General features: G+C 50.1%; 9 protein-coding genes across 9 annotated transcripts; 3 read left to right on the top strand and 6 right to left on the bottom strand.

Moving 5' to 3' along the window:
* Positions 1-10: 10 nt before the first annotated feature.
* On the bottom strand, positions 11-643 carry BO83DRAFT_9545 (putative integral membrane protein). The gene has a single exon (XM_025537744.1). It carries the CDS (start codon positions 520-522, stop codon positions 22-24), a length of 501 nt encoding a protein of 166 aa, XP_025393437.1. The 5' UTR covers positions 523-643; the 3' UTR covers positions 11-21.
* Positions 644-1,119: 476 nt separating this feature from the next.
* BO83DRAFT_433443 (uncharacterized protein) lies at positions 1,120-1,834 on the bottom strand. The gene is made up of 2 exons (XM_025535684.1): positions 1,570-1,834; positions 1,120-1,524 (listed from the first exon to the last, which is right to left on the bottom strand). Exons 1-2 carry the CDS (start codon positions 1,814-1,816, stop codon positions 1,340-1,342), a joined length of 432 nt encoding a protein of 143 aa, XP_025393438.1. The 5' UTR covers positions 1,817-1,834; the 3' UTR covers positions 1,120-1,339.
* A 1,806-nt stretch (positions 1,835-3,640) lies between these two features.
* Positions 3,641-4,720, top strand: BO83DRAFT_433444 (BTB/POZ domain-containing protein; the record flags this gene model as incomplete). Its single annotated transcript, XM_025535685.1, has 4 exons — positions 3,641-3,708; positions 3,768-3,891; positions 3,935-4,407; positions 4,483-4,720. 4 exons carry the CDS (start codon positions 3,641-3,643, stop codon positions 4,718-4,720), a joined length of 903 nt encoding a protein of 300 aa, XP_025393439.1.
* A 1,022-nt stretch (positions 4,721-5,742) lies between these two features.
* On the bottom strand, positions 5,743-8,254 carry BO83DRAFT_422457 (uncharacterized protein; the record flags this gene model as incomplete). The annotated part of the gene is made up of 3 exons (XM_025535040.1): positions 5,743-8,017; positions 8,074-8,149; positions 8,197-8,254. 3 exons carry the CDS (start codon positions 8,252-8,254, stop codon positions 5,743-5,745), a joined length of 2,409 nt encoding a protein of 802 aa, XP_025393440.1.
* A 238-nt stretch (positions 8,255-8,492) lies between these two features.
* Positions 8,493-10,306, bottom strand: BO83DRAFT_9616 (Pfs, NACHT and ankyrin domain protein). Its single transcript, XM_025537750.1, has 3 exons — positions 9,228-10,306; positions 9,102-9,170; positions 8,493-9,044 (listed from the first exon to the last, which is right to left on the bottom strand). The coding sequence occupies exons 1-3, from the start codon at positions 10,213-10,215 to the stop codon at positions 8,731-8,733; spliced, it is 1,371 nt and encodes a 456-aa protein (XP_025393441.1). The 5' UTR covers positions 10,216-10,306; the 3' UTR covers positions 8,493-8,730.
* Positions 10,307-11,084: 778 nt separating this feature from the next.
* Positions 11,085-12,900, bottom strand: BO83DRAFT_302000 (FAD binding domain protein; the record flags this gene model as incomplete). The annotated part of the gene is made up of 4 exons (XM_025527138.1): positions 11,085-12,008; positions 12,067-12,128; positions 12,183-12,603; positions 12,718-12,900. The coding sequence occupies 4 exons, from the start codon at positions 12,898-12,900 to the stop codon at positions 11,085-11,087; spliced, it is 1,590 nt and encodes a 529-aa protein (XP_025393442.1).
* Positions 12,901-13,238: 338 nt separating this feature from the next.
* Positions 13,239-14,454, top strand: BO83DRAFT_384249 (uncharacterized protein; the record flags this gene model as incomplete). Its single annotated transcript, XM_025532579.1, has 4 exons — positions 13,239-13,661; positions 13,716-13,917; positions 13,996-14,172; positions 14,222-14,454. 4 exons carry the CDS (start codon positions 13,239-13,241, stop codon positions 14,452-14,454), a joined length of 1,035 nt encoding a protein of 344 aa, XP_025393443.1.
* A 295-nt stretch (positions 14,455-14,749) lies between these two features.
* On the top strand, positions 14,750-15,372 carry BO83DRAFT_433448 (RidA family protein; the record flags this gene model as incomplete). Its single annotated transcript, XM_025535686.1, has 2 exons — positions 14,750-14,861; positions 14,947-15,372. The coding sequence occupies 2 exons, from the start codon at positions 14,750-14,752 to the stop codon at positions 15,279-15,281; spliced, it is 447 nt and encodes a 148-aa protein (XP_025393444.1). The 3' UTR covers positions 15,282-15,372.
* Positions 15,373-15,838: 466 nt separating this feature from the next.
* Positions 15,839-18,301, bottom strand: BO83DRAFT_351801 (putative chromatin remodeling complex subunit (Arp9)). Its single transcript, XM_025528957.1, has 3 exons — positions 18,250-18,301; positions 16,741-18,169; positions 15,839-16,687 (listed from the first exon to the last, which is right to left on the bottom strand). The coding sequence occupies exons 1-3, from the start codon at positions 18,277-18,279 to the stop codon at positions 16,140-16,142; spliced, it is 2,007 nt and encodes a 668-aa protein (XP_025393445.1). The 5' UTR covers positions 18,280-18,301; the 3' UTR covers positions 15,839-16,139.
* Positions 18,302-18,453: the final 152 nt, after the last annotated feature.

Here is an 18,453-nt window from a genome sequence, read left to right on the forward strand (position 1 = left end):
ACCAACCAATCCCCAAACCGCCTACGCCAGCCCCACCCCCACCGCAAAACAAGCCCACGCTGCAAAATCCACCGTCCAAGTCCTCACCCGATGGATGGTCAACCAACCCTCCAAATCCTCCGTCGAGGAACCCTTCGACTCATCCTCCATGATGGCCAGCACCTTGGGTGCAATAACAGGCACATAAAGCAAATGACTAGCGGCGAGTGCTGTGCCGGCTACATACCACGACAAGGATGATCGGAGGCCCGCGACTACCCCTGATCGACGGTCCTTTAAAATGTTGTATCCGCCTCCCGCCATGGAGAGGGCCAGGAGGCCTAGGACGCGGACGACGCCGCGGCGGAAGAATACGCGGAAATAGGATGGTAAGATCTCGTTACTGCGGGGACGGTGGTCCGGATGCAGGAAGACGTTCAGGACGAGGTCTTGGTCGAATGCGAACCAGAGGGTGCAGGTGGATGAGATGAGGGGGGCGGCGCGGAGGAGGTTTTGGGGGTTGAGGATGAGTCCGGAGGCCATTTTGATTTGATTGTATTACTTTAAAGATGGAGGGGGGGAGGTGTATGCAGAAAAAAGAGGAGTTAGACGAAGTATGGGTGATTGAAGAGAAGAGAAGAGTAAGATGCAGCCGGATGTCGGGAGGCTGTTTCCCGGGTGAGACGAGCTACTGTTTAGTGTGTTACAGCGGGCATAGCGGCCATAGTGCGTGAGGCTGGTAGTAGCTTGGTTACATGGCATAGCCACACACCCCGCACTAAAATCTCACGGCCTTGATAAAGGTTGCCTTGGATCAGTCATCCGACGCATTCGCCTTTGTACGACAGTTTGGGGAGGGGAGGCTCCCAGAGGACCAAGAGCTGTCTGTGGGGTTAATAAGATTTGATGGTGCCTGATTAAAAAGTCCCTATTCCGTTGGAATGTGGTCATGCGTTGAAAGTGCCCCGAATCTGAGCCTACGCAGCATGATGTAGGTATCTAATCAGGCACCTCACTTAGATGAGGGTGCCTAACTCAGTCATGAGTTCAAGTGGTCAGTCATCTAAGGACAAACGCTGCATCCATTGTTTCTATGCTTTATGACTTGAGACAGTCCACTGATATGAGCCCCACTTCGCTCTAATCAAACTGTATTAGGGCCCAAAGGCTGTATTGCGATTCGACAAATCCAAGAGCTTTCTCTTGTTCAAAAATTATTATGATAGCTGTAATATTCCAAAGTCATATTGAATATCTGTAAATCCCGATGGATAGATATCGTAGGTAAAGCTGGAACAGCTATGTCGGTCATACAGTATACGCAACCGAACCGATGTTTACAACGAGTGTCTTCTGCGAGTCAACCCGGGCTCGAAGCTTTAGGTGGCGTCGCTTCACAGACCTGATTAACAACCAGCGTTTGGTAGACTCCGGGATGTAGCCCAGATTCGAGCAGAATCTCTGGATCGACATGGTGTAGTTGATGTTGTTGATGTCGTTGTTGCCTTCTGAGAATCGAGGCATCGGGGGTAGATCTGGCTACTCCTAGGTTCATTAGTATCGGTTGTTATAATCCGTGCGACCGCAAACCTTGGGGTAGAACCCTCCTGTAAGACCAATTTGCAACATGGTTCCAGATTTTAAGAAGGAACGAGATTCTCGTGAGGAGAAGGGTGATGAACGATAGCGACGTGTCTATCGACCAAGGCATCTTTGCTGCCCTTTGGAAGAATGTCCATCTCCATAGTGTCCTTCGACTATTATATATTCCAGGCGACAAACCAAATTTTGGATTTGAATAGGGAGGTCGGTGAAAACCAAATTGTGGCCATAGCATGAACAGCACTAGTAAACGTCCAACACAGTTGAGGAAACCAAATTCTGGAAGCTGAGGGCACTCTGCCGCACCGTATCACAGCGTCCGAAGTTGGGCTTCAGCCAATGAAGGCGTCAGTATGCGGAGGCTGTGCTCCTAGTAAACCCTGATTCGGGTGTTGCCCAACCAGAAGATGAATCCTTGGTCTCAGTTGAAATCGGTGCGCCCCGAGAAGGATATAGTACCACCTACCTGCCGTTTATAAGGATAGTCAGTGACGTCTTTCTCCCCCCCCTTCATCAAAGTCTTCCCCAGCGTGAGAAACTGATTCTCTGGATCATCTTTACTTGCACCACAATGCCGAAGAAAGCTCCTCGAATTCCGGAGGAGATATGGAATCGACACAAAGAATCAATCATTGCTTCCTATTTATCGAGAACCTTAGATCAAATGATGAAACATATGATGGAGGAATATGGCTTTGAAGCTAGGTATAAAGTTCACTTTCTTCGGGCCGAGCTTTCTTTTGAGTCTACAAGAGGTAAGCCTTCTTGACTGGGCTATAATGGACAGGAACGAGGAGATGATAAATTTATTGTTACAATATGGCGCCAACGCTGTTGCACCTCCTGGAATACACCAAACCTCCCACCAAAGCCTGCTATGGCTTGCATTACGCGAAAGATTGAGCTTTAGCGTTATTGATTTGCTTCTAGCCGAAGTCTCTGACTTTCACAAGCAGCCTGGGTGGGTTGACACGCTGGCGGTGAATCTAACGTCCACCCGGAAAGTTGACATAGCTTACTGTCGGCAAATACTTGAAAAACTAAACATGATTCTGCCATCGCTTCGCCACAGAGCAATCCAAAGGGCATGGGATCGACTGCATTGTATCCCGGGTTTGTTTTGTAGGAGGGAAAGGGAGTTGAAGGACGCCATTGAGTTTCTTTTAGAGTCAGGCGCAAATCCAGACTTCTGCGCAGAAGATGGAAGCACTATGCTTCAGCGCATAGCTCACAATGGCTACAGGGAGTCCTGTATTCTTCTTATCAATCATGGTGCCGCCGTTAACATCCACGCAACCAGATCATACGGGACACCCCTTCAAGAGGTTATCAGATGGCGCCATTTCAACTTAGCCAATTTATTAATGAACCGAGGTGCGGACGTCAATGCCTTTCCAGCACTGAAAGGAGGGGCTACTGCGATCCAGGCGGCTGCCAGAAGTGGGATGTTGAAGCTGGCTGTACTGCTTCTTGAACGTGGAGCAGATGTCACTGCACCAGCTGCACAAATATGTGGTAGAACAGCAATTGACCGCGCTGCGGAGTATGGCCATTTCGATATGGTCCAGTTGTTTTTGAATGCCTATGGGGAAGATGCAGATCTGGAGTCTATACGTCGTCAGGCAGCGGGCTTTGCAAGAAGGGGAGGCCATCATGAGCTAGCCGACTGGTTACTTGGGCGTTGGTCTAGTTGATGTCGTTGTATGTGATGCGCGTCGTTCTCATTTTGGATATGTCAAATTCAAGATTGCTTTTTACAACGTCGGCCCAGCTGATTCCTTGAATTATAATCAGAACAACTGTTAACATCCGCCTATATAGACCTGAACCTGATACAAAAAGAGCCCTGAAGCCATACAGTCCGAACCGTTGGCGAGGTTATCCACTCCACCCTATGCATAGCCTTCATTGGTACGGAAGCCTATAGCGCGCATCCGACCACAACGCAAACATGACCCTAGCATTACCCTACTTCTGTGACGTATTCATACAAGCATTAAAATATCATCATTGACCTACTTTCCTTAAACACCTAAGCATCTCTACTCATCCGTCGAAAATGCACTGGTTCGCACTGTTGAGGAGCATGGCCACCAACCCCAGCACCCCGCTTGCCATCCTATCGAAGTGATATTTTGTTCGAGAACCCTATAAACCACACACCAACTAACAATAAACAAACCTAGTATCCGAAATGGAATATACTCCGACTTCGAGATAAAATGCCACCCATCGACCTTCAAAGTCCATCGATGTATCATCTGTCCGCAGTCTCCATTCTTCGAAAAGGCCTTGTGTGGGAAATTTCAGGTGAGTCTATGGGATACATTAGAATGAATCTGACGGGTTACAGGAGGCGAAAACAAGTGTCGTTACTATCCACGATGATCCCACAATCATTAGTAAGATGATCGACTATTTCTATCGTGGAGACTATGATGAAACACCGGACAAGAAACACCCTGCCAATAACCCCGAATATGAGGCTCCGACTACAAAAGCGCATGTTAGTATCGCAATGTACAACGTCGCTGATAAATACGCCGTCGAGCCCCTAATGGCTCTGGCGAAGAAGAAGCTAGAAGATAGACTTACCCTATTCTGGAGTTACAAGGAATTTATCCGGATTATCGAGAAAGTCTACGGACCGGATAGCCCGCCAAGCTCGAAGCTGCGGGATACAGTAGCAAGTTTCGCCTTGGAGCATCTTGCTACACTGAAGGAGATTCCCGCATTCCGCGAGACACGCATGGAATACCCACTGTTTGCATACGACTTCTCCACATTAATGATAGAAAAAATGGCTAGTGTGGAGAGGAAATTACGGTATGTGATCAGATCATTCAAATCAACTAAAAGCACCAGGAGTGCATTCCATTGTGGCTTACGTTATGGAGACAGGATCATGACAACCTGGGATATAGAGATTATCCCCTCCGGCGTCATCTCACTTATTCGTGAAACCTGTGATACTTATCGCGAGAGGGTTTGTCTAGACTGCTGTCGGCTTTTTATGGATAAGGCGAGTTTGAAGCGACATGATACGATGAAGCATTTTTGGTGTTCGGATTGCAAGAGGTCGTTTGGGCCGCGAGGCGAGGCGAAGCGTCATCGGACGCAGGCTCACAATGGGTATTGAGCATGCCTTATCTTATTCATTCGTTATTTTGCAGCTTATGTTTATGAAGTGTGTTTGCAGGTCTCATTGGTATGACATTAAGACGATCCTACTCGAACCCTGGATGATAGATAGAGCATGGCCCCTCCATTCAAACAACATTCCCACGGCCTATGTACGAAAAAACGTAGTACATGATACTAATCCCAATGGTAAATTGCATAGTAAGCCCAAACCAACACCAATCAAGAACGTAAACTCAAGCCTTCAATCTACATACTCATATATCCTCAATCCCGCGATACCAATCAGGTCACGATCCAACGGAAGCAGGTATCAGTGTTCTCCTTCCCATTATTCTGGCATCAATCATAACAACGTTCAACAACTGTGAGCGAATGATCTTCGTTGCAATAGAACAAGGTCCAACGCCAATTGTTTCGATTACAGATGTCTGGTACACCACCGAATCGTCTCAGTGCGTTCATTATGGCTGCATCGTTGTCGCCTTTTTGCATATCAGTATAAGTACTTCTCGAGCAGCCTTCATGTAAGTGAGTGGACCTTAGCTCACTGAGGTTATCGAGCACCCCATCGCAGTAATCAAAGCCAGGTGTGCATTATCCAGTCACGGCGGCATTCCGACTGGGACTTACGCAGGATCTTTGTCAAAAGGATCCAACAAATAGCGCTTTTCCAAGCAAATTCATTCCAGTAGTCCTTTTGCTAGAGCTGGCTGTCATCCAGCAGATTGAAGTGCCCGACAGCAGCGGCCTGAGACTCGATCATGGCGAATGCAGATATAGATACTCGAAATTTAGAAAACTAAAGCTGATTACTGCACGTTGATCTTTGCAACATACTAATCCCCAGAACATTGCGTGATATCAATGCTCCTAACCAGCGCCTACATGATCAGCATTTTTTTGAGCTAAATTTTGTCCCTAGGTATCAAAGTTCATTACAGGACAGAAAGAATAGATCATGATGAAATAAAAGCAATAAGAACGAACTTCCCAGACCGAAATAAACAACAGCCAACCTTACTTCCGATCTCGACTCCCCTCCTCAGTAGCAGCAGCAGGGATATCCAACAATGGAATCATTCCGTCCTCCTTCTGTCCCGGTAATGTAGCCTTCCGCACACCCACCTGCTGAATCCAAGCCTTGGTTGACGCAAGAACACCGGCCTGATCCGGATGAAGCCCAGTTCCAAGAATCCTACCCGGCGAGGTACGAGCAAGATAAGTCCGCATCTGTCCCAAACCCGTACGGCGTGAAATGAGAAGACAGACCGTGAATCCCGCGAGCGCAAGAGAAAGAGCAAGAACAATAAACGCCGGAATGGCATACGGAACGTGATATTTGATATTCCTTGACCACAGTGTCACGGGCACGCTGACCCCTCCCGCATCTCGCTTCGCCATCTTTTTATTCTCAGGGGCTTGGCTTGGAGCATTATGCCAGCCACGCGTCCCGACAATGGTATTGGCGCTCATGTCGGTCCATATAAGCCCGAGCATTTTCTCGACGCCGCTGGCGGAGGAAGATAGTTCATACCAGCGGTTGTATAGAGCTAGGTCACCGGATCCTGTGTATCGAGAGGTCGCATCGTCGAGAGTCGTGATGTCAAATAGGGAGAGGAGTCTCTGTGTGTAGAATAGGTTTCCGGGCATGCTTGGCTCGCCGACTAAGGTGTCAGATGTGAGGAGGTCCGTGTAGCCGGGCAGCCAGAGGTAGTCTCTTTGCACGGTGGAGATGTCGTCGCGAGCGCCGACTTCGGGTGAGACGAGGCCCCATAGAGGGCGCACATTTAGCATGGTGTGGTTCGTCAGTCGCTCGACGCCCCAGAGGGGGAGCTCGGAGGGGTCTTTGTATTTCTTTTCGTTGATGCTTTGGATGACTAGTTTGTCTAGGCCTCCGGTACCGTTGAATCGAAAAGTGACCTCGCGAACAGCCGCCTTGGTCGCCGCTGCACAGGAATAGAGCGGGGTGCTCCAGGTGCTGTTTGTGTCTGGGATGAGCGGGTCACCGTCGAGTCTCCGAGGAGCGGCGAAAATAGTACCGCAGGCTATGCCGACGAATGACATGTTTGATAGAGCCGTATCGGAAGGGTAATGACAGGCTTCACTGCCGATGGCGTAGACATCATAGGTGCTGAGGTTTAGCGGATTTTTGGACTGTTCAGTCGAATAGTTGGTTCCCAAGTTAAAACCGTCCTGCAGGTCAAGGAAACTACCGTAACCAGAGTCTGTTTGGACAGTCATCGGCTCGACGAAATTAGTCGAAATGTTTGCCAGACTAAATCTCTTTCCAAGCTCTGAGTGCATATACTCAAATGGTACGCGTCCGTCTGATCCGTTGGTCGTCACGTTGAAGTACTGCATTATGAGCATATTGTGTCTCCATGCGGCATTGTAGGCACGTTCGTACAGTGCAGCATTCTCCTGGAAATTGGAGGCATTGATATCGTATCTTTCATGTGATAAATTAACGAAGCCACCGCGGTCAACTAGTGCTAGATTCCGAAGATCGGTGTTATACATGTTGTCGGTACTGAAGCTGCTAAATTGTGCCTGGGGATCGTAGTTGTAATCAACTGTCAAATTAGTGTCGACACAGCGGCTTTCGGGTTCGATGAACAGGATATCCTCTGTCCACTCAGCACCCATGGGCAGGTTTGCAGGAATAGTATGATTGCGGAAACCGATCCGTCCAGCCTTGCTATCCACGATTAAACCCTCAACAGCCAACAAGTCCTCATCCAAGATCAGCTGGGAAATTTGTCGATAATATCCCTGAGAGAAGACACTGCCTGTAGGGCTAGCGCCTGGTACTATTTGCGTCGATGAGCGAAACGACCGCCACTGGACATCGAACACGCTGGAGACTGTCGCTGACACGTTTCCGCTCGTAAACAGACTGATACTGCTAGGCCAAACGGAATAGGCTTCAGTGATGTCGTCCATGTCCTCCCGATTTGGTGGTGCGCCGGGACAGCCCTCTGGGGTGTCGGGATCCTCATCTGCATAACACATCCGAAGTGATTTATATCCATCCCTACTAGGGGTTGCCTTTCCAAAGGCTGATGTATCAGGTGCGTAGTGGAAGAGAACGTCTGTGGGGTTGTCTTGGGGACCGATTGTGTCGTAGAGACCAAGAGGAGTGACGATTCCGGTAATTGATACAAGTACAGCTGCGATCAACTGAAGCCAGGAATAGGTCAGAATCCTCTTGCTGACGCCTGTGCTGGCGGCGGTATCTGAGTCTAGTATTGTGGGCCAATATGATGAGTGAAGCAGCCGGCTAACGACTGACCTATAGCATTATCAGTGATATTTGATTTACGAGACAGGCCGTGAGGGAAACAATACCAAGAGACGATCGAATTTTCAGCGGGCAGATGGCCAATAACCAAGAGACAAATGATCGTTGGAATAAAGAGACGGACTTGAAGCAGTTAGCTTATGTTTAATCTTCAGGGCTGAGTCACCTACCCAGAAACACGCCAGCGGCAATGATACCAGAAACATATCCCACTGTGAGTTCCGCCATATTATAGGGGATTGTTTGTTAGTACTCCCCGTTTGTGCTGACCAAAACTGCAGCAGTTAGAGATAATCTGACAAAAACTCTATAAACTCCCGTGATGGGAGTAGAATCCCCTATCCCTCGATATAAGGCTAAATTTTCAGCTCAGGGTCTATATATCTGTCATGCCAAGACGAAGCCATACTCAATCTCCTCTGATCGGCACGAATACGAGACCGCTGAGCCGTGTGTGGGAATGCTTCCGCACCAATAGAAATAGAAAACGATTGTCAACTTGAAGGCAGACAGGCTAAAGTGATGATCGTGCGACCAAGCGAGAGCATGAAGTGCCGGAAATGCCAATTTGCAAGTCTCGGCAATCCCTTTGACCCCTCCATACGAGCCACATCACGAACATTGCTCGACTTTATCTCCGTAAATAGGCAGACATGTGTTGATCCTCATTCAAGTGAGGTCGGATTGAGAAATTTCACTATATATCACGAGGACATCCACATATGCGGCTCTGCAATGAGATGCCACCCCCATCCTTGAAATGAAAGTACGGAAGGGAGTGCTCCAGCACTAGGGCCGGCTTTTGCGTCTCTTGAAGGGTACCCAGGTAGCTTGGAGCAGATATACCGCTTCATGCTGTCGACGAAGAACGACATCCTGTGGCTTACGTACTGGCTCGCATGCATCAATCCATAATATGTGAAGGCTAGCCTGCTAGTGAGGCTTGTCATGATGCTCACGCTTCTGCTCCTCACAGTCGTCAGGCAGTGATCAGTGTAGCTCTTTGTATATGCATTATCTGTACTGTAGTTAGCTTATTGCAAAAGGGACAACACTCTCCTAATTGAAACTTCACCTTTCTGAAGACTCCAGAGACCATCAATTGCCGCCTTTATTTGACCCAGTTCATCACGCAGATTTTTGACTAGGAGGCAAAACCGTTAGCAAGTCGCATGTAACCTTAATGAAGTGTCCCACTTACTCAGATCTGTCACATGCACAAAATCCTTCTGCTGCGGCACCTCTTCCGGAGGAATCTGCAAAATCAAAGCCTTTGCATAGCTGCAAGCAGCAGCAATAGCTCGCGGCCTCCACGCATCATACCTATGCGAATCCGCATAGCCCGCAATGCCCTTAACAACCAAACAAGGCAAAATATTCATAACCCCAGCTGATCCACACTCAAAACACAATATCGATCTCCCATATTCCCCATTTACTCTATCCCGGAGTTCAGCATTAATGATCAAACTATCCCCCGAAGCAATCGTACCCAAATGCACAACTGGCAAATCACTAGTCCTCAGCCTCCTAAAAATCTCGCCCACAGGATTACAGGCTTCACAGCCAGTATATCCCGGGATACTGCTATGCGAATAATCCGAGCAGAACAACCTATCCCGCAGACCGGCAGGATACGCATACTTCTCCCCCAGCGACGCCAAGATATTAGCCGTCATATTCCCTTGATCACCCACATTCTTCCTCCTCGAAAGACACCCCAAAAGCGTAACATTCGCCAACAACTTTCCCGGCGGTGCATTAATATGCTCCCGATGAATGTACTTCCCATCACCTCCAACCTTACCATAATCATATTGCACGACACCCCCATACCCACCCCCCGGAACACTAACCACCACATCTCCCAACCTGATATCCCTCCCGGACCCTGGAACACCACCCCCAATACCAACAATAAACCCATACTTCACCGACCGGAAAGTCTGACACAAGTTCTCCGCTACGATTGCGGCGGCAGTTGTCCCCATCCGTCCTGCAGGGAGACAGACCATAACGACATTATGCGCGCCTATTCTGCCTAGTAGATAAGCGTTCTTGTCTTCGAGGGGTTGGTGTTGCGGTAAACCGTGGATTTCGTCAAGGATTGCGATCGCGACGTCATATTCTTCGGGGAGCGCGCAGATCCAGGCGAGGGTGTAGGAGGCGTTGGGGTGGGGGGAGGACATATTGATAGCGTTCAGTAGTTTCTTTATTCAGATGGTGGTCTTGGAAAAGTGATTTCAGTCTTGAGTGGTAGAAAATTGGAAGGAGATGGACCGGTGTTGTGCTGGATTTGTTGGGTAGCTTGTCATCAGGCTACGATGTTAATGCGTCTATAGGCGCTGCGAGGCTGAGGGGGGTTGTCATATTAGATGAGTGTAAGGTGGTGTCGCGGTAGGAATAGCTGATTAGCAGGATTCGGTATTAGCTGGGCGCGTATTCTCAGGCTATCGTTTCTCATGTGTCGTGTTTCATAAGGTGGGTGCCTGAAAATGGCTGGCGCTAAGGAGATGTCTTGGGTGCGGTTATTGTAGAAGCTTCGCAAAGAGAAGGACGTCGTAGTCTGAATATTCACCATATGAACAGTAATAATAGTTCGCGAAATGTATTCTAAAATTAGAATTCAAGTTGCGTTTTCGTTCTCGGTGATGGTTAAATAAGTGAGTATTGCTCTCGTACTGCATGGTTAGCGCCGAAACTGATCATTGCTGCAGGGGAAGTCATTTCCGTTTCTCAGCCTTGTCTCTTATGAAGGTGATTGAGTCGGGCACGGCGGGTCGGAAGAATGACTCGAACTTAGAAATGTTTTTTATTTTATTCTTTTTTAAATAAAGTGAACTAGCGTGCTGTCGGACACAGGTGTTATTGCTTAGTGTAGTATCATTATTAACCCCAGTACAATCAAATAATTTTTTCTATTTGGGAAACCCCAGCTTTGAGGTCCATAGGGATTCAGTCGTAGGCACTGACCTGAAGAGCCAAGTTTTGTATAATCCACTGCAATTAGCATGAAAAAGAAATTCGTGATTCCCGAAATATCTATGCATCGAGCATCCTACAAAGCTGGCGCCCCATCAAGCTTGAAATAACCCGGTTGCAGATTCTGGAACACCTGCAAAGGGTCGTACTTCTTGGAGACCGCCTGCAAGCGAGCCTGGTTTGCCGTGCCGTAAGAGGGCACAACGGACTGGTACTGACTCGCGTAGTTCATGTACAGATAGCGACTTCCCAGACCGCGAGCCTTCGCTGCTGAAAGCGCTTTTTGAGTGACTCTGCCCAGAACAGCCATAACTGCGGCGTCATCAGCCTCATCGTCCCACATGAAAGCAAGGTTGATCAGCAGCAAGGGTCCGTCCTTCGGATCGAGTCCTAGCGCGTTACCTCCATTCTTGGCCATGTGCTCCATGGTGTTAGTGCTGATAACTTGCCAAACGAGAGCGGGGACAAGGCCGGTCACGTTCTGAATAGGAACGAGTTCCTGCTTGAACATGTTGGTGATGTTGGTCGCCAGCTCATAGTCAAGCTGGACGGTGCCCGTCCAATAGCTCTCGCGCAGTCCGTTAGGATTGGATTCCTTGAACAGAAGGGTAATATTGGATAGACTACGGATGGCCATGGTATCCTCGAGAACTCCCGAGCTGCTGAAGTTCTCAAAAATAGGAGGATTGACCACCGGCTTTGCGTACTCCAAGTCTGCGACCAGTAGGTAGAGACCCTCAGCGTAGGCCACCGACACAATTAGTGCCCCGTTGGGGTCCGACGGCGAATTGATTCCAAAGTCAACTAGCGCATGGAGGATGTCGGATTGATAATCTTCTAGCCAAATGCGTGAACCTCCCCACATGAGGCCCTGAGTGTGCGTTGTCAGGTCGAAGCGGGTAACAATGCCAAAGTTATTGCCACCACCACGCAGGGCCCAGTAAAGATCGGGATGAGTGTCAAGGTTAACATCGACAATGCTACCGTCGGCCAGAACAACCTAGACCAATCTTGTCAGATACAGAAGCAGTATTGATAAGCAATATAGATCGATATACCTCATAATTGGCAACATTGTCACAGGCCCAGCCGTGAAAACCGGAGAAGAAGGAGATACCTCCTGGATACCTTGTTAGCTTACATTCTCCTTGCCTCTGGTTGATCTGTCACATACCTCCCAGCGTCAGGCCGCCCACGCCAATGTCGGACACACGACCACCAATGACCGATAAGCCCATGGGATCTAGCCAATCATAGACATCCAACCAGCGGTTACCCGCACCGACAGACGCAATAGTGGAATTCCTGGACAAGGCCGTGGAGTTCAGCCCGACCAGATCGATCGTCAAGCCATCCTGGATATTGGAGGCGCCGGCAAAAGCGGCATGACCGCCACTCTTGACAGCAAACGGACACAGCGTCAGCTCTGACAGCAGCAGGCTGACAGCGACTTCCACTGCACTGGCTGGCTGGAATACGCAGGCTGGATCGACATCCTCCTGTTGCTGCGACCAGAAGCTGGCATCCCAAGTCGAGTAAGCCGTAGTCGAGCGTTGCAACACGTGGCCAGGATAGAGCCGGGGAAGTGCGGAACACTGGTCGAATTAGTGAAAATGTCAATTTGGTGCTTATGCGTTAGCCCAACGACTAGACAGGGTTCGGGTGCCATCGTCCGGTTTTAGCACGTAGGAAGACGGGAAGTAACTCACCAGCTCGGAGCAAAATCCCAACGACCGCGTGCTCAATGACGAGTCCAGCAGCACGCTGGAGTTGAAAAACTCATAGGCATCAACTCCATAGGATGCCAATTTAGCAACAATGCGACTGGTTGTGTTGTCCAGCGCTGTCACTCTCGCCAGAAGCGTAGCGATGAACAGCGTGCCGGGCCGCATGGTGCTTGGCAGGAACAGGATGAAGATAAGGGTTGAAGCAGGAGTCGTAGAGGTTTCAGGAGGCATTGACTTACTGCAGGGGGCTCATTCCTTTATAGGCCACCCTGGTGGCTTTACCCAAAACAAGGCGCTATACCGCCGGTTCTTCCTTAGCGGCCGTCCGGCTCGCTTGATGACGGATGACATCCAGATTAGCCGTATCCGTGAAAATTAACACTTGCTAATGCATCCTGTTGCCCGCCGCAGGATGCTTACCACCCGGGCTGTCGGCAGAATATGAAAAGGATGTCTGCCGTTAAACGACTTAGACATCGCTGGCGATCGCTCCACCAGTCCGGATGGAAAGAAATTATGTCTCAGCCAGCCAGGTACAGGCCACTGGCTATACCATGATCGCCTTGTCGTCGGCGGTGGTCATTGCTCGGTTTAGTCTGATCTTCTGGAAATTACGGTCGCTGCAGGTCGAGGATGGTTGCATTCTGCTGTCGTGGGCCTGCTTCCTGGCCATGAGCATTGCGTACATTATCGTCACCCCGGTTGTGTACAAAATCGATGCGTATACGGATGGCAAGATCGGTCCTTGGGCGACTATGCTATCCGACGCCCTTTTCATGATCAAGGTCTTTTTTGCGAACACCATGCTATTATGGGGGTCGCTGTGGTCCGTCAAGCTATACTTTCTGTTTCTCTATCGCCGACTTCTCCAAGACCTGCCGGGTAAGATGAAATGGTGGTATGCGGTATTGTGTTTTTGCATCGTGGTGCGTCCATAAGTCGACCTATTGCGGGAAAACGTTCAGCTGACAGCTGTGTAGACCTTTATCGGGGCAATTGTATCCAATTTTACCTCATGTCAAAGTATGCATGCATGGTTCACCGTTGGTCAGTGCTCCGTGTCCCCTGCATGTGTGGATACTGACAAGTGCGAAGGGGAGTGCAGTACACATCGAGACGCCGTGGCAGAGATTGCCAGTCTGTATTATAGTTTTGCGGTCGATGCAGTTAGCGATATAATGAGTAGGTTTCTGTTCCCGAGTACGATGAGAATTCATTACTGAAGTGAATAAGTCATGGTGCTGCCGTTGCGACTGGTAGTGTCGCTGCGTCTTCCGCTGAGCCAGAAGATCAGTGTCGCTGCCGTGTTTGCCTTGGGCACCATCTGCGTGATCATGGCAGTTGTACGAGTCATCCAAATTGGTACTCGCGCCAACAACGACAGCACCCCAAGCAGTTCTTGGCTGGCATTCTGGGGCATGATCGAGGCGGGGATAGGTATGAATTTCCCTGTTATTCTCTCTGCTATGCTAAACTTTATTGCTAGCTGTTATCGTCGGCTGTCTTCCAGCTTTCGCTATCATCTACCGCCGCACTAAGAACACTCATCGATATCGAAGCAGCTATGTCGGCATGTCCTCATCAGCTTACGTGCCACAGGGCGATGTCGCCTTGTCAGAACTTGCTACACGTGGGGTGAATACTGGCACGGGAGAGACAGGCTTGAAAGCATTCAACACTACGCCGGAACTGCCAATGGAACTATCTGGCGAGGAGTGAGGTGCTCAACATTATAGATGTTTATGTGGTTACGAGGAAAACTTATGCTTTAACATCCAATGATCAACGCTTCAACACTACATCGCATGTCTGAGCGGCTACTGATTATCAATTCTACGAAGGACCCCTGACAGCTAGTAAGCACTACTGCAACTAGAGTTGATAGCGTCAAGATCGATAAATGACACTTCCAGGCACAACACAACATAAAAAGCCATAAACCCTCTTAAAACAAAGCAGTTTACCTTTCTTATCCCCTCTTACCCCATATCTCCACACCAACCTCACTACTACCATGTCCCCAATCCCCAGCTACTCCCGCCCCGGCCGCGGCCAACACTTCCAAGAAGCCTACGGCTTCGCCGAAGCTTGCATAGCCGGAGACCGAATGGAAATAGCCGGCCAGAGTGAGCCCCCCTCCCCCCGGCCAGCCCCATTCCATTCCTCTCATCACCAACTAACTACTCCCCCCCCACCCCCCTCGGAAATCAGCCGGCATGTCCCCCACATCCACCGAAGTCCCCACGACCCTGGAAGAAGAAGTCGCCCAAGCATTCACCAACATCAACGAAGTCATCCTCTACACACTAGAAAAAGCCAAGCCCGATCTACGCGCTAGCGTGAAATCCGGCTGGGACCGCGTGGTAAAGATCCGCACGTACCATGTCCAGTTGCCCCAGACCCGAGAGAAGATTATCAACCTGATGGTGGAGCATGTTAAGAAGTGGTGTCCCGATCATCAGCCTACTTGGACTATGTTGGGGATTGAGGCGTTGCCGTTTGAAGGGCAGAATTTGGAGATTGAGGTGGATGTTTTTTTGGGGTGAAAAAAAGTTGGAGATGGGATTGATATATAGGCTGTGGAGGTATATCTTGTGAGAACTTGTGGGTTCAATATGTATAGATGCAGTAGACTGGTTTATTCCCAAGGTACTTACACGTTCCTCGATTAGTTGACCATATGCATTCTCGATCAACACCTTGATCCGTTCAGAACCTCTTCCCGAAGTATCCGTAAATTCCCGATTGGGAACGTATCGTTTGTTTTCGAACGCCATCGGCACTTTTTTGCACTTGAACCCCTCAACTTTGAGAATCCACGTATCTTTGAGACTTCGGTAGAACCTCTATGCGTCAGATCAGTGCAGGACGGTGTTGAATTGGGGTTGGGGCGGATTTTCCACATGGGGTGGACTATATTTATTGTAAAGTAACCAGTCTGTGTCTGTAAGAGATGTGCAGTAGATTGGGCCTAGGAGGGAGTTTAAGCTTGCTGGCTGTTGTTTGTGCGTCGCGTATATGAGGAGAGTAAAGGTATCTCTACACACATCATCATAACAGAGCATACGTCGTCGGCCACAAATCAGCACCAGTAGCTCTCTCTAGGCTTATGGCTCCGGCTGCCTACCAAAGCAACTACATCAACTCATTGCACGAATACTATTCAGAGTACTATCCGACCAGACTCCACCTATCCTAGCATCCGAGTCAGACTTGCTTTTTCAGTGAAAGACGCCATCACGTAGAATACAATATCCACGAGGAACAAGTTAAGAAAAATAATTAACCGTAAATTTAAAGCATCAAAAGGAACCAGAACCAGGTCCGTAAATAAAAATCCGCTTTCATATGTGAACAAACACGCGTATCAATCCCCAGGCACAGAGGCCATTCATTAAAGGTGATCACATGGTGTACTCATGGATCGCAGAAGGGCCGTTCTCGTTGTACTCCACTCGGCTCATGAAACCCTTGCTGACGCCTTGGTCGATCACGAAAACAACCTTCGATGCAACCTGTGCTCCGAGGAACACGGCTTCCTCCATGCCGTGGCCACCGCTTGGGGCACCAGGCCCTCCCGTGGTAGCAGCGCCAGGGGCATTGGTGTTGCTCTGCTCCTTCCACTCGGGGAAGTATTCCGGGGGTCTCAAAGTTTTGACTGATGTGGGGGTTTGAGAGTGTCCCGTCGAGCGGTGATGCGACATGGCGGGGTCCATAGAAGGAGTGCCGGGCATGGGGTTGTTGGCATGGGTGGCTGCGACAAGCAGAGGATTCACACCGTGACCCGCAGGGTGATTCATCGGACCGGCCTGGCCGGAAGGTGCCGGAGTGTTGGTTCCTCCGGTAGGAAGGGGGGTAGAGAAGTTGGAGGGGATTTCGGAGGTGAACATAGTGGCGGATGGGGAGAGAATGTACTTCTGGGTTATTGTGCCCAGCAGGGATTGTGTGAAGCCTATAAGCGAACGTCAATTAATATCTTCATGGTGATATGATTCGGCTACATACCCTTGATTTTGCTGCCATTGCCGACTACGATGAGCGAGTCCCAGAGTTCACTCCGCTTCGTCGCATCAGGCACTGCGAGGATAGTATGGTGGATCTGAGTTGCAATATCCTCGAGCAGGCCGCCGGTGAGACGGTCTCCAGAATTTTGCTTGGGAGTTGCGGCGAGGAAGCGCTCAACACCGACCTCGATCTCGCGAGACTGACGCATATACCGCCCGGGCCCGTTGGGCGTATCCTTCTCAGGTTCTATCCTCACGTACTCCTCAAATTGGAACGAAGCCTTTTCTTTCTTGGAGTTGGGGAGACGGAGGGGCTTGCCGGATTGATCTGTCGCGCCCTTCTTGGTCGATGCCTTCTCGGCCTTCTCTTTCTCCCGATTGGCGAGGAACTCACTCGTGTTACCACTGACAATGGCTGCGACATCCAAAACTCCCTCATCTTCGTCGGCCTCGCCGTTGCCTTCACCACCGGTCTGGGTGCCTTCACCCGGACCGCGGGGGATGTTTTCATTCGGTGCATTACCATCCTTGGTCCCGGTTGAGGCCGAAGCGGCTGGGTTAGCGCCCTGTCGCGCAGTTGCAGCGGCACCAGGAAGGGGTGTGCCCGGGGGCAAAAGCTCAGTGATATTGCTGCGCTTCAACTGTTCGCACATCTCCCTTGTAAATCCCTTCGGGCCCAAAAGCTCCACAATCCTATCCGTCATGTAGTCACCACCGCAGCCTTCCAGTGCGATACCTCTTCCATGCTCGTTGACAAGGAAGTCAGTGACGGCAGTGACATTAACCTTGTCCTTGCCAACATCAACCACCGTAGCCGTCGAAGTACCGTATCCGTAGCATACAGCGAGAGCGGAGTCCATAAGGCAGAAGGCGGGCGTCTTGAACTTTTCAAAGACAAACTGTGTGATCGTCTCCCGGTCGCGGGCGGACCATGCCGGTTCAGAGATCAGCATGATCGGGGTGTGAAATGGCGGGCTCATCGTGTTGTAAACATGCGTCAGAAGGGCAAAGAAACATGGCCAGTCGACAATGCGACCACTCTGAATTGGATAGACAGCCCCCTCATCGGAGGTTACGTCCTCCTCGTAGAAGATCTCAGTTGTCGTTCCCTGCTTCTCCTCTCCATTGGCATCTTGGCCCTCAGTCTTTTGCGCATTTTCGGGCTGTTCGGAGGGTTCATTCTCGGTCTTCACGGCTCCGTCTTGCTGTGCCGACTCCGCATCCTTCATCTCCACGTCCTCCTTGGGCGCGTCGGTGCCATTGCCATTGCTGACGGGAACTTCCTGTCGTCGCTCGCGGATCTTGTACGGTTCGTATTCACCCTTCTTTTCGGCGGGAAACATGCGCGTAGGGAAGCGAAAGCGGGCAGGGGTGAATGACTCTGGGAGACCCAGTTGCGCCAGGGTCACTTGCGAGCCTGGCGCAATTATCTGGGGAGGAGGGGGTCAGTTTGAGTCCGCCAGTAGGGGGTAGATCAATGATTAGTGCGCTAGGAGAAATCGGCACGTACCAGGATATGCTCATCTCTGAAGGGCGGCATCCTTGACAGTCGGAGGGTGAGGAGAGCTGGAACTGTCGCAGTAGCAGCCAATGCTCCGCGGTGTTTGCACCAGCGATCTTTGCGCGCTCGAGGTTGGGCGGATGGCCTAATCGGGCTTAGTGCGCCGCGGTCGCGGCCCGTGCTTTGACCGCGGTCTGAAATCTACTGCACATT

The sequence above is a fragment of the Aspergillus eucalypticola genome, assembly GCF_003184535.1.
Source record: "Aspergillus eucalypticola CBS 122712 chromosome Unknown BO83scaffold_1, whole genome shotgun sequence".
In the NCBI taxonomy this organism is placed as follows: domain Eukaryota; kingdom Fungi; phylum Ascomycota; class Eurotiomycetes; order Eurotiales; family Aspergillaceae; genus Aspergillus; species Aspergillus eucalypticola.